The sequence below is a fragment of the Recurvomyces mirabilis genome, assembly GCF_035927965.1.
Source record: "Recurvomyces mirabilis strain CCFEE 5264 chromosome Unknown scaffold_26, whole genome shotgun sequence".
Classification (NCBI taxonomy): domain Eukaryota; kingdom Fungi; phylum Ascomycota; class Dothideomycetes; order Mycosphaerellales; family Teratosphaeriaceae; genus Recurvomyces; species Recurvomyces mirabilis.
Window position 1 is genome coordinate 215,551 of NW_027041960.1, and position 11,604 is coordinate 227,154.

At 54.2% G+C, this 11,604-nt stretch overlaps 6 protein-coding genes across 6 annotated transcripts; 3 read left to right on the forward strand and 3 right to left on the reverse strand.

Annotated features, from left to right (window-relative positions):
* Positions 1-1,787: 1,787 nt before the first annotated feature.
* Positions 1,788-2,210, forward strand: LTS14_008583 (uncharacterized protein; the record flags this gene model as incomplete). The annotated part of the gene is made up of 1 exon (XM_064841271.1): positions 1,788-2,210. One exon carries the CDS (start codon positions 1,788-1,790, stop codon positions 2,208-2,210), a length of 423 nt encoding a protein of 140 aa, XP_064691135.1.
* A 342-nt stretch (positions 2,211-2,552) lies between these two features.
* Positions 2,553-3,780, reverse strand: LTS14_008584 (uncharacterized protein; the record flags this gene model as incomplete). Its single annotated transcript, XM_064841272.1, has 5 exons — positions 2,553-2,705; positions 2,760-2,875; positions 2,927-3,030; positions 3,089-3,365; positions 3,417-3,780. 5 exons carry the CDS (start codon positions 3,778-3,780, stop codon positions 2,553-2,555), a joined length of 1,014 nt encoding a protein of 337 aa, XP_064691136.1.
* Positions 3,781-4,289: 509 nt separating this feature from the next.
* On the reverse strand, positions 4,290-5,138 carry STS1 (Tethering factor for nuclear proteasome sts1; the record flags this gene model as incomplete). The annotated part of the gene is made up of 1 exon (XM_064841273.1): positions 4,290-5,138. The coding sequence occupies one exon, from the start codon at positions 5,136-5,138 to the stop codon at positions 4,290-4,292; it is 849 nt and encodes a 282-aa protein (XP_064691137.1).
* A 678-nt stretch (positions 5,139-5,816) lies between these two features.
* On the forward strand, positions 5,817-7,385 carry LTS14_008586 (uncharacterized protein; the record flags this gene model as incomplete). The annotated part of the gene is made up of 1 exon (XM_064841274.1): positions 5,817-7,385. One exon carries the CDS (start codon positions 5,817-5,819, stop codon positions 7,383-7,385), a length of 1,569 nt encoding a protein of 522 aa, XP_064691138.1.
* Positions 7,386-7,562: 177 nt separating this feature from the next.
* Positions 7,563-8,984, forward strand: LTS14_008587 (uncharacterized protein; the record flags this gene model as incomplete). Its single annotated transcript, XM_064841275.1, has 2 exons — positions 7,563-7,568; positions 7,620-8,984. The coding sequence occupies 2 exons, from the start codon at positions 7,563-7,565 to the stop codon at positions 8,982-8,984; spliced, it is 1,371 nt and encodes a 456-aa protein (XP_064691139.1).
* A 238-nt stretch (positions 8,985-9,222) lies between these two features.
* Positions 9,223-11,151, reverse strand: LTS14_008588 (uncharacterized protein; the record flags this gene model as incomplete). The annotated part of the gene is made up of 2 exons (XM_064841276.1): positions 9,223-11,046; positions 11,140-11,151. The coding sequence occupies 2 exons, from the start codon at positions 11,149-11,151 to the stop codon at positions 9,223-9,225; spliced, it is 1,836 nt and encodes a 611-aa protein (XP_064691140.1).
* Between the last annotated feature and the right edge of the window lie 453 nt (positions 11,152-11,604).

Here is an 11,604-nt window from a genome sequence, read left to right on the forward strand (position 1 = left end):
ACTTTTGGTAAGGTAAAGTACAGCCTTGCACCCATGGCTTGTCGACTGCTGTCAATTGAGAAGTCGATGTTGCACAACTCTTCATGTTGACGACTATATCAACGCCGTACCTTCTCCTGCTGAGGTCGTGGGAGCAGGTAGAGCATCACAAGACTGAAGCACAGCCATAGATGGAACAAGGCGGTCAAGCACTGCAGCGCCATACTTTTTGACACGCGAGGAGCTTGTTGGCGGCGCTTCTAGGCTACTGCATGTCTAGCCTCGTGCCTATAGCACCGCCCGAAGCTCCGAAGAGAGGCCTGATAAGTATTCCAGCTCCTCTTAGAGGACTAAGATGCCTGTTCCTGCTCGAAATATATTACCAAGATCAGCCCGCAAACGCAAGTATAACAAGTCCCTTTCGAGCACTCACCTTGGCTACGACCTCATGGAACCAGAAAGCCTTACATTGACATACCAATACCACCTGACCGTGGACACCGAAAACGTGCTCAGCTTCTTAGCCTTGATCAGCTTGCTGACATTCTTCTACTTTGTATTCGGTCGACTGGTGGAGCAAAGTGAGAAGCGTAACGATCACAGATTGGGCTATGTCAACTTTATGGCTGCTTGAGTCGGCAACGGCCGGCACTGAAGCGCGACTCTGGACGGTGTCGTGGTCGACCAGGAGAGAGAGTGTCTGATCACACTCGCGCGATGAAGCAGCAACGATGCTCTTATCTGCGAGCATCTGGAAGAGAGATGGCTTCGACACATCTACGTCGAGATCGATCCTGGACAACTACACGGAGATCCGTTGCATCATGCAGGCCAGCAGGACACACGAGGCCGCTCACGACCTCACGCATCCGTTGAGGCTAGACAGCTCCGTCACGCAGGACGAACGCGGCACCGAGAACGAGTATCTGAGGACATGGCTCGTCACAAATATGCTTCTGCAGCTTAGAACGCTTCCTAGCCTCCGCCATGATACATCAATCTCAGGCCATGCACATCTTCACACGCCTATGAGGAATCACATTAGCTTTACTCGTCTAGTCCAAGTCGCCTCAGTCTTCGCTTCATCTCGCCTGTCAGCTGACTAAGCTCGACTGACTTCCTGATCTGGATATCATCGACTGCTTGCTCCGTCAAGATCACAGACTTGTCTACACGTCAAGACGTACAAGTACCGCTCAAGGCCACCGAGAGCCTCGCCGGACTTCACTCCGCTCTACTGGCCTCATCTCAAAGTCATCGCCGAACATGTCTTCCAGTTTACAAGACGTCACGCTGTCCGATGGCTGTGTGCTAAAAGTCATGCTTTTGGGCGACGAGCCAGCGAAACCTCTCTTAATAGCGAACCACGGCTCTCCTGGGATGTCTACCTACAAAGAACCGGAAGCTGCTCTAGCCTGCTTTGCCGACATCTTCAGAGTACTGCTTTTCGATATACGAGGAAGTGGCCAAAGTGACAAGAAAGGGCCCTAGACCCACGCACGTTGGGCTCAGGATGTCGATGAGTTGAGGTATGATCGATTCGTTATCTCCATAGACACAGGATTCCCACTGTCATGCTGACTGCTCTACTTACAGGCAATGGGCAGGCGCGGAAAAGATGGTCATGACAGGCGGTTCCCACGGCGGCTTCATCACCCTCGAATACGCCCTCGCCTACTAACACCATCTCCACGCCATTATCATCGGCGACAGCGCAGCCCAAATGGCCCACTGGGCAGCCTACAATACGATGAAGACAGTCCTCACTGATCCTCGGGTGCCAAGCAGACCCCGAACAACTCCTACGGATGTCCAGTGGCCGGGCAACAAGTCAAGAGGATCTGCTCACTGGCTTCGCGGCTGTCGCACCATTGTTCGCTGCGCCTGCAGAGCTCAAGGCACAGTCTGAGTTTGATCTGGATGCCATCATGCCTACGATACTGGCGCCACTTTACGAGACTATTAATGCGGCGATGGGAGACTGTCTGTCTCGGTACGATCTGCGGGATCGTTTGCACGAGATCAAGGTGCCGACTTTGGTCTATGTTGGTAGATATGACTGGATTAATCCCGTGTCGAGTAGTGAGGAGATAGTGGCGAACATCCCAGGTGCGAAGTTGATCGTCTATGAGAAGAGTGGACACTTCGCTGCGCTGGAGGAGAAGACGAAGTTTCGGCGAGACTTCAGAGACTTTGTGAAGGGGTTGGGGGTTGAGGGGATACAGGTGTGAATTGACATTGTGCTTGCGGGCAGGATAAGCAGAAAGAATGACGATAGCCCTGTAGCAAGGAATGGAAGGTAGCTCAGCAAGATCTCGCTACCATGATGGCATAGGTGTCAGAATGCTGTAGCGTCGGAACCAGGAGCAAGAGAAACTTTGCAGATGCGTGCAACTTTCATCGCAGTCGGCTACTAGGCTTGGCAGCTATTGTACATGGTTGTCGTACATTAAGCATAGACAGGCGTTGTATGTTCTCTCTCTGCCTTCCATCCATTGTTGCACGTCAGAGTCAGCTAAACCTCCTCTGGCTGGCGTAAGCATCGCCATGACCGCTCCATGCTATCATCAGACTCAATCCAGCTGTACCACCTCCGCTTCTCCAATCAAGCGTGCCCTCTTGCGCTGATAGTCCTCCCAATTCAGCTCCTCGCTGGCTTCGCTGCCATCGTCATCAGCTTCCACCGCGACAAGGTCGCGCTTGCGCTCACCCTTGAGCGGGTTGACCTAGCAATTCCTCATTAGCTCCGAGTAGTCCCATGTAATGTGCAATAAGCTTACAGCGCGGTGCATCTCGAAGGGAAGTACTTCCTTGACGTCCCAGTCCTCCATCACCGGATCCTCGGGTGGGGGTGGTGATGGACTCCTCGGCAGCACAAGCAGAGAACGCAAAGCAGCTGATGACCGTTAGCTGGATCCTGATCTTCTCCGACGTAGCACCAACTTACCGTGCGAGCGATACCTGAAGACGAAGTGTGCAAATGGCATGCCATTGGGGATGAGGCGGTGAGTGAAGGGAAGTGGTGGCGGCTGCGGGATGCCTCTCCCGTATCTGTCAAGCATCAGTCAAACACTAGGTCACTCAAAGGATGATGGTGGCATAGTCTTACGTCGTCTGGTGACTGACTGCCTGGCCCTTCAGACATTTCTCGGGAATTTTGCCACCTTCGATGGTCGAGTACGGCCTGTTCCCGACGTCGTCCACGACATATTGCGGCAGCTTGGAGCCTTGTCGCCTCACGGACCGGTCGCTGGGGATATTGTGGCTACGAATGCCTGGGTTGCCATAATCTTCTGGCCTAAATTTGTACCTGGCGGTGTAGCACTCCGCTCGGATGGTACCGAGTTCCTTCAGATTGCCCCACTTGTCAGTGGCATCATCTTCAGCTGTATAGTTGTCAATAATCTGCTAAGCGCACCACGACAAGCGGTACTCACTCATCTGTAGGTCGGAAAATAGCAATGGACGTGTGACGGCACCGCGTGGCCTCCTTTCGTACTTGCCATGATAGATGCTTCTCTTCAACGCCGGGCGCTCCTTGATCATCTCCGAGGTAAAGTCTTTTGTCTTAATCCAGCGACCGTCCGCGAAGAACTTGACGAGAAGGTGGCGATTGGCGTGAGGGAAAATGCTTGGGTCAATTCGCAGGGCAAAGCCGTACTCTGCGCCTGAGACTGCTTCGACGTAGTTGGTGCACTCAGCACCAATGTCTTCTGTCTCGCCATCACGGTACTCGAGCAATGGACTGTATCCGACGTCCACGGTGACCTCCAGCCCCGGGTAATCGGGGTGGATAGCCATAGCGGCGATCTTTCGCGATTTGTCGATGATGGATGTGGTGTGTTGCGTAGAAGGAGTGAAAGTGTCGAGAGATATTGTCAAAACGACCTTCGAAATTAGGTATCCACTTGAGCTGTGAGGGTCAGTAGAATGAGGAAGGCGCGACCTACCTCGATCCCAACGGCACGTGCCTAGGCGCTCGCGTGTCTTACGATGCAGCACGTAGATGAGGAAGGTACGAGATGTTGGGAAGTGAGTTGTACTTCCATCAGTTCAGCCCATAATCGACTACGCCTGGTATACTGTACCATCGCCACCGTACGGAAGATCCATGCGAAAGTCTTTGCAGTCTGCCCTTTTTATCAAAAACTCCACCAGCACCTTGCATGAAACCTACGAATGCCAACCCATGCGGACAAATGAACTCAGTGTAAACCTTGACTGTCTGTGCTTTCATGTCCTCACTCGATTGGCCATAGCATCACCGCTTGACGGTGGCAAACCCTTCGACATCCGCACGCTCCTGTCCTTTAGCACCAATGTCCGTGCCCAACACCCAACTGCTGAAAGTTCCCACTGAACAGTTGATTCCTAATATTCATCCTCTCGTCCGAGACACCCGGTGGTGTATGTCCTCCCCCGGCCTGCATGAACCCCAGCGCAGCCTGCAGCTCATGCACCACCTCCTCCAACTTCCCACTACTCTTCGAATTATGCTCATGTAGCTTCTGATCCCACTCTCCAAACTGCAAATGAAATCCACCTGCCCTCTTTGACGCCTCCCGTATCACCAACGCCCAGGCCTTGCTGATCTCATCGTATGCTTCGTTCTTGTGCCGTTGGTGTTGGTAGCTGTCCCAGTCTGGGAGGTTGTGGATGATGGTTGTGACGGAGTCGAGGTAGTTGAGGGAGGACAGTGTTTGCGTTTCTTGCGGTGGGAGGAAGTGTGGGGTGTAGTCTCGCATTGCTTCTATCAGGTGTTTTAGGTGCTGGTGTACGCGGTTGTAGGAGTAGTCGGATGTCGGGCGGTTGCCTAGTGGGAAGGCTTTCCGGAAGTCGTCTTCGTATGTGCGTAGGACGGATAGTGTGGATTCTATTGATGGTCGTGGTGCTTGCGTGACAATCTCTTGCTGGAGTTCAGGGTGCTGGTCGGCCACGTTTTGCAGTAGCTGCCTCATGTCTGCTGCCGAAAGTGTCTCTAGAAGTCTAGGCAGCGATAACGGTTTGCCTACTGCTGCCCCAGTCCGTGTTCGCTTGAGACTCCGTGGTGTGTTCGAGCTTGGTAGTGGTCGGCTAGAGAAGGACGGAGAGGGTACAGGCGAGGTGGACATGCGGTCCTGATCGGGCTCTTCGGAAGCCTTTCGTTTTCGATTCGACATGGTGGGTGTGGATAGGGAGTCTAGATGACGATATGGTGTGTTAGCTCTGAATCCCAAGCTGTGGTCGTCCTCGCCGAGTCTGGCATAGTGCCGCGTACCGTACGAGGAAGGAGAATATCGGCCGGCGAGAAGGTGGGGAGCGGCCAGCGGGTTGTTGGAGAGGATACTGTTCATCGCGGCCCCCGTAGCCCTTCAAAGTGAATTTCGGAGCGTGCCTTGGGTTGATCGTGAATGTGGTGTCGTGAAGGGATCGAGGATGTAAGACAAAGCCGCAAGCGTGCGTGTGTGTGAAGCTCGGCCTCTGCTTGTGACGGAATCGTGCCGCTGTGGGTGGTGGTGGTGGTGGAAGTGGAGGTTCAGATGCGCGCATCTCTCCCAGCGCTGGAGGCAAGACGAGAGCACACCTATAGAAATGAATAATTGTAGTCCGACATATACCTCGAGGCAAGTTTATCTCTTTCGTGCTTCCTCTTGTTTGTGGGTTCCTCGTCACGGCGCCGAGATTTAGATGTGTGGCGAAAGATCACGATCCGTCGCAGCAACGACAATACCCTCATCAGGTTCCATCTACCTTAGGACAACCACCGCTTTTGAAATCCTCGGATCAGATTAGTTGGCATATAGTGGCGAAGGGCCAGGCACTGTCCACAGCCTAGAGCAAGGACCGCGCCCGCGACCATGTTTTCCCACGAATTCATCTGGCTATTCCTCCGAGCCTTCATCCTCCTCGCCATCTTCTACCAAATAACCTGGACCTTCGCCAAACACCGCGACGTTCCCGGCCCCATCCTAGCCAAGTTCACCGACCTCTGGCGACTCCTAGTAGTATGGCGGCGAGACTCCCACGACACCTACCTCAAATTGCACAAGAAACATGGTGACCTCCTCCGCATCGGACCAAATTGCATCAGTATCTGCAAGCCGGATATGATACCCATCATCTATGGGATACAGAAGGGCTATGTCAAGTCAGACTTCTATGCTGTGTGGCAAAACATGATCAACGGCAAGCGATCGCCTTCGCTGGTCTTCACGACAGATGAGCAGCAACATGCTATGCTAAGAAGACCTGTTGCTGGTGCATTTGCTTTGAGCACGTTGGTAGAGTTCGAGCCTTTAATTGACTCCACTACTGCTGTCTTCTTGACGAGGCTGGACGAGCTCTTTGCTGAGACGGGCAAGGTCTTCGATCTTGGGACATGGCTACAGTGGTTCGCCTTTGATGTCATCGGTGAGCTTACTTTCAGCAAACGTCTGGGATTTCTCGAGAGGGCCGAAGACGTGGAGGGTATCACGGCGTCTGTGGCAGCAAATTTTGATCGTTGTTCCGTGCTGGGACAGATGCCGTGGCTGGACCTTGTTACTTACAAGAACCCTATCTATTTGCGCTTCTTTGCCAAACCAGTCTCGTCGCCGATTGTGTCATTTGGACAGAGGCGAGTGCAGGAGCGCATGGAAGACGATAACGAGGAGAAGGGATCCGAGATCGACATTCCCGATCCAGACTTGAAAGCTAAGGTGTTGCATGGCACGATGCCGACCAAACCAGACTTTCTCTCCCGCTTCCTACAGCTACAGAAAGAACAACCGGATGTTGTCACAGACCGACAAGTACTGGTCTACCTCTTCGCTAACATCAATGCTGGGAGTGACACAATCGGCAGCACACTACGAGCAGTATTCTACTACCTCCTCAAATCACCGCAATCGTTACAGAAGCTCGTCGGTGAGCTCACGAAAGCGCAGGAAACAGGCAAACTCTCCTCGCCTCTTCCTACCTGGACAGAAGTCCAAGCACTACCTTACCTCAATGCCGTAATTAAAGAAGCTCTTCGCCTCAATCCAGCACTGGCACTGCCGATGGAGCGTATAGTCCCAGCTTCTGGACTGCAAATCGGCGACGTCTTTCTCGCGCCAGGCACTGTCGTTGGCATCAACCCATGGGTACTTCAACGCGACCCGCGAGTCTTTGGCCAGGACGCTGAAGAGTGGCGACCTGACAGATGGCTAGGCGATGACAAGGAGGAAGTGAAGTACATGGATCAGCATGTTTTGTCCTTCGGAGCGGGCAAGAGGACGTGTTTGGGACGGAACATTGCAATGCTTGAGCTGTTGAAGGTCGTACCTGCGTTGTTGTTGAGGTACGAGATCAAGCTTGCACAGCCGGACAAGCAGTGGAGAGTGCACAACGCTTGGGCTGTCAAGCAGGATGGTTTCGACGTCTTGTTGAGGAAGAGAGATACTTAGCTATGTATAATACATGACGCTAGTGGTTTCTCCCGTCCGTGCACTGTCACATGTCGTCCCCGAGGTGTGGGGTGAGGTGAGTGTAGAATCTGGGGTGCATTATTGCATCTCGTCTCCCAACTTCTGGGACAGCAATGCTACCTATGTCAACGAATACTGATATATGAAAGCAACGCCATGTCGGTGAGTTTATCATGAGCTGACTCGGCTGCATGATGACTGATTGGCTGCAAGTCCACAGGCAGTCGCACACCCCGTTCGTCCTCTCGCTCTCGAGCCAAGCGGTCAACAACCAATCTCTCCGACCTTCGCCTCGCACCACTGACTACCACCCTTGCTCCTCTAGCCTCTGAAGCTAGGGCAGACGAGACCGGGACACCACGAAGCCCGTACGACCGAACGCAAGACGTCACATACAGCCAACAACATTCCTCTTACATACAAGGAAAATCCGCACCGAGTACACCGGGTATTTTGAGCCGTAGCTCGAGTAGAAGGAATTTAAGTGGTGGTTTGAGTAGAAGAGGAAGTCTCTACGACGATGAAGTCCAGTACCAATATGGCGCTGTGCGACAGGACCAAGAATACGGCAACAGCGAGCGTGTAGCTGTCGGCACCGCACACATTCCCAAGGCTAAGAGTGAAGCCGCACTCCTCATACACCAACGAGACCAACGCCTGACTGGCCGCGGCGTACCACTGAAGAGAAGACACCAAGGTCGTCCAGGCACAAGAACCGGTTCCACCACCCCACGCCCCCGCGACCTCGCTCGCCAAGCAGACGATCAAGACTGGCTCGCACGAACCCGAGCAGCGACACACGATATAGTACAAGAAGCTAAAGGGCAGTCCTGGCTCGCTTCCAGAGAATCCTCAACCACACTCCATCATCTGGAGTCCTCGGATGATGATGACGTGGATGAGGGGTACGAGGAGATGGCTGCCATGAGCGCTGCCGATATCCGAAGTACGCATGGTACAAGAAGAGATGGGCGACTGAGTCCCGAAGTGGTCAGAAGGCAGAGTGCGAAAATTCCAATATGGGGCTCACGATACGGTTCGCGTTCAGCTAGTCGCGGAACAAGCAGGAGAGGCAGCACGAATAGTCTGCGCACTCCCCTCGGCAACTCCAACCCCAATCCCAACCTTTCGCAGCTAGACGGCTATTTCGCCGATGATCCTCTCACTCTACCAGCTCCTACAGCGGGAGGGACCATGGAACCGGATTTCATCAATGTACTCGACGGCGATGAGGGAGACGAGGAAGGGCCGAGCGGAGCGGAGGAGGAAGTAGCGCGATTGTCTGATCAGAGGGGTTATGGTATCGGAGGGATTGTGGAGCGAATTATGAGTTTCAATTTGTTTAGTGTGCAGGAGAAGGGGGAGGAGAGCGGTAGTGAGGAGGAAGTTGCGAAGGAAGAGGAGAGGGGGAAGATAAAGGGAGAGGAAGAGGGGAGGAAGGGTCAGGAGGCAGAGCAGACCGTGCGGGCACCATCACTCCCGCCAGCGCCGGCTGCCGACGTGGGTGATGCTGGTGGCGAAGGCGGGTGGCAGGATGCTGCTTGGTTGCTCAGTGTCGCTTCGAGAGCTTTGTTCTAACGCCCGCTTCGTAGGAAGTGGGTCACACACGCTTCTCACATAGAATCTTGAAATGCAGTTGATAAATTCATGGGCCGCCCAGCAGCCACGACGATGCAGATCTCATATTCATAATACATACACGACTTTTGGGCCTCTGTTCCTGCTCGTGGTATGATACATCCCCTTGCTCAGCGTAAGCAAAACAGGTCGAGAGAAACTTCGCCATCATGCTTTTCAGTAATGATACAGTCCATCATCACAACCTCGAGTTCCTCCTCTCGATCCTCCCACCTCTGACCCTCTGCCCAGCAGCGTCAGTCCCCCGCTCAGCTCTCGCAGGACTACGACTTCTCGGCCTCGAGCGCGAGAGGTTCAAGCCAATACTGCTCCACCACTCCTCGGGAACATCATCTCTCCTCGCCAACCTTTCCACGACACGTCGCATAGCGGCCAGGTCCGTCTCATCGCCACTTAACATCGCGTCCGCGACTTCAGTCTGACCTCGCTGCGTTGGGGGGCTGACTGGCTGCGGTATTGGTTCATCCCGTGAAGTGAAGATCTCGACATCCCGATGCGAAGTCAGGGCTTCGTAGTCAGGTGGTGGTGTGGGACGGCGGGCTCCCGTGAAGCCGTTGGTATAACGTAGGAAGTATTCGCGGGTCGAGCGTCGGGCTTCACGTGAGGCAGCTAGGGCTGCTTCGCCATAGCGATCTGGTTGGGGACTGGGAGGGCCATCTAAGACTGTGAGATGCGCTTCCGATTGTCGGCGTGAGAGGCGATTGGTGCGCGAGCGTAGCTGACGTTGGGTTCGTACTGTACTGTTTTCATCGTCCGAGTCTTCGCATTGAGCTAGCACGCCGACCTGCACAAGACGAGCACGGCCTTCTTCTGTCTCAAGAGCTTCCTCGATCAGACGGAAGCCGATATCGATCATTGCAGACTCGTGAGCAAGTGCAAATCGATTACCCTCTCGTAATCGTTGTTCGGAGTGGTGCACAACACGTCCCCTGCCTTCGTGACTGTGCATTTCGTGATTGTACATGAATTCCGCCATAGCCTCTGCTCCCGTCATCTGATCATCGTCGTCACACATATCTTCTGGATCAACGGATGATACCGAATCGCTTTCATCGTCAACACCACTCGAATTGCGGCGACTGTGAGTGGTAGACGAGGAGGCGACTTCAGGTTCGGTGATGGTAGTGTCTGCTGCTGAGGCGAACGACTGACTAGCGGCTGCGCTCGTGAAGCTGCTTTCGGCACTTGGTAGAGTGGCGTCAGGGGTGATGGTCGAGCGCATGATCTCCCAACCATCTGGTGGCGTGGGACTGCGATTGCGGTCGCCAAGGCCATCTACTGCAGGAGGCGAGTCGGGACTCCAGGAGTTGCGTAGTGGATGTGATCGACGAGTGGACCGTGTCGGCGGAAGGAAGAGACTATCGTCTTCCACATCAGATCCAGTCCGTGGTGGGGTGTTTATTGTTACACGATCCAGTGGTCCGTCAACAATAGGTCGGTCCGCGCGAGCCCGTGGTCCAAGGTCTGGCTGTGGAGGCTCTCGTGATGCCTGATCACGTGCAGCAAGAGGCCCATCCGGCTCACGAGACCTTTGCATGCGCTGCTGCAGTCGCTGTCGCATATATTCTGTCTGCCTCTCAAGCCTCGCTGCCGTATCCCGCAATGCCACCAGACTACTCGTAGCATCGCCCCTGCCATCTGCAGCCTCTTCAAGCTGCTCATAGTAATTTCGTGACTCAGGTACGGGAGGTGGAGGTGGAGGAGGCAGGGCTGTGCGATGTATGTCTGCAGACTCCAACAACGTCGAGATGGGAGGCACGCCATTCCTGATGCTACTGCGAGGCGTATCGCGTACATGGCTATAGCCTGCCGGAGGTGGCGGAGAGCGGGCTCGGCGTGGAAGGCGGACTGTACGATCGCGAGTCAGACGAGTTCGCGGTCGCGCATTGCGGCCACCATGGATGGAAGCCTGTCTGCGGATGGAAGAGCGTCCTGCTGCTGTCGGATCAACCTTCAGCGCGTCCTTGACTGTCGGCTTCGTCTCTTCAGGATTGCGCCATATCTGCAGACACGAATTGTTGATTAGCCTCGCGCTGGGTTTGGCCGGTTCTGTATGCGCCGGAAGCTACGACCGCGCACGTCGGACAGGACTAACCGGGAGACCCATATCGCTGTATACGTGAGGGAGTGGAGAGTGGCGCGAGCGCAACGAAGCACGCGTAGAACTGCTGTGAGTGGAGATGGGGGAGATGTTGATGGTGTTGTCGCTCGTCGTTGGCGAGGCTCCACAGAGAATCTTTGCCTGGGGGGTGTGTGGAGAAGCTCTGGTGGCTTGCAGGCCACAGCCAAGGGGCTGAATGATAAGCGACGGGCCGATATTATTCCGCTTGGTCGGCTTATGTTTCCGTTTCCGTCTACCTCTCTCTCTCTCCTCACTTCACTTCTACTCCACTTCAACATCAATGCCTCCTCAACTCAAAACACATCAGATGTGAGGATGTGACCTACCACATCGCGCACTAAGATCATGACACATCAATGGCGCCATAAAGCCATCCTACACCTACAACGAACCGCTTTGGCTTGTACACAGCTCAACAGGCTGTCGAACACACAATGT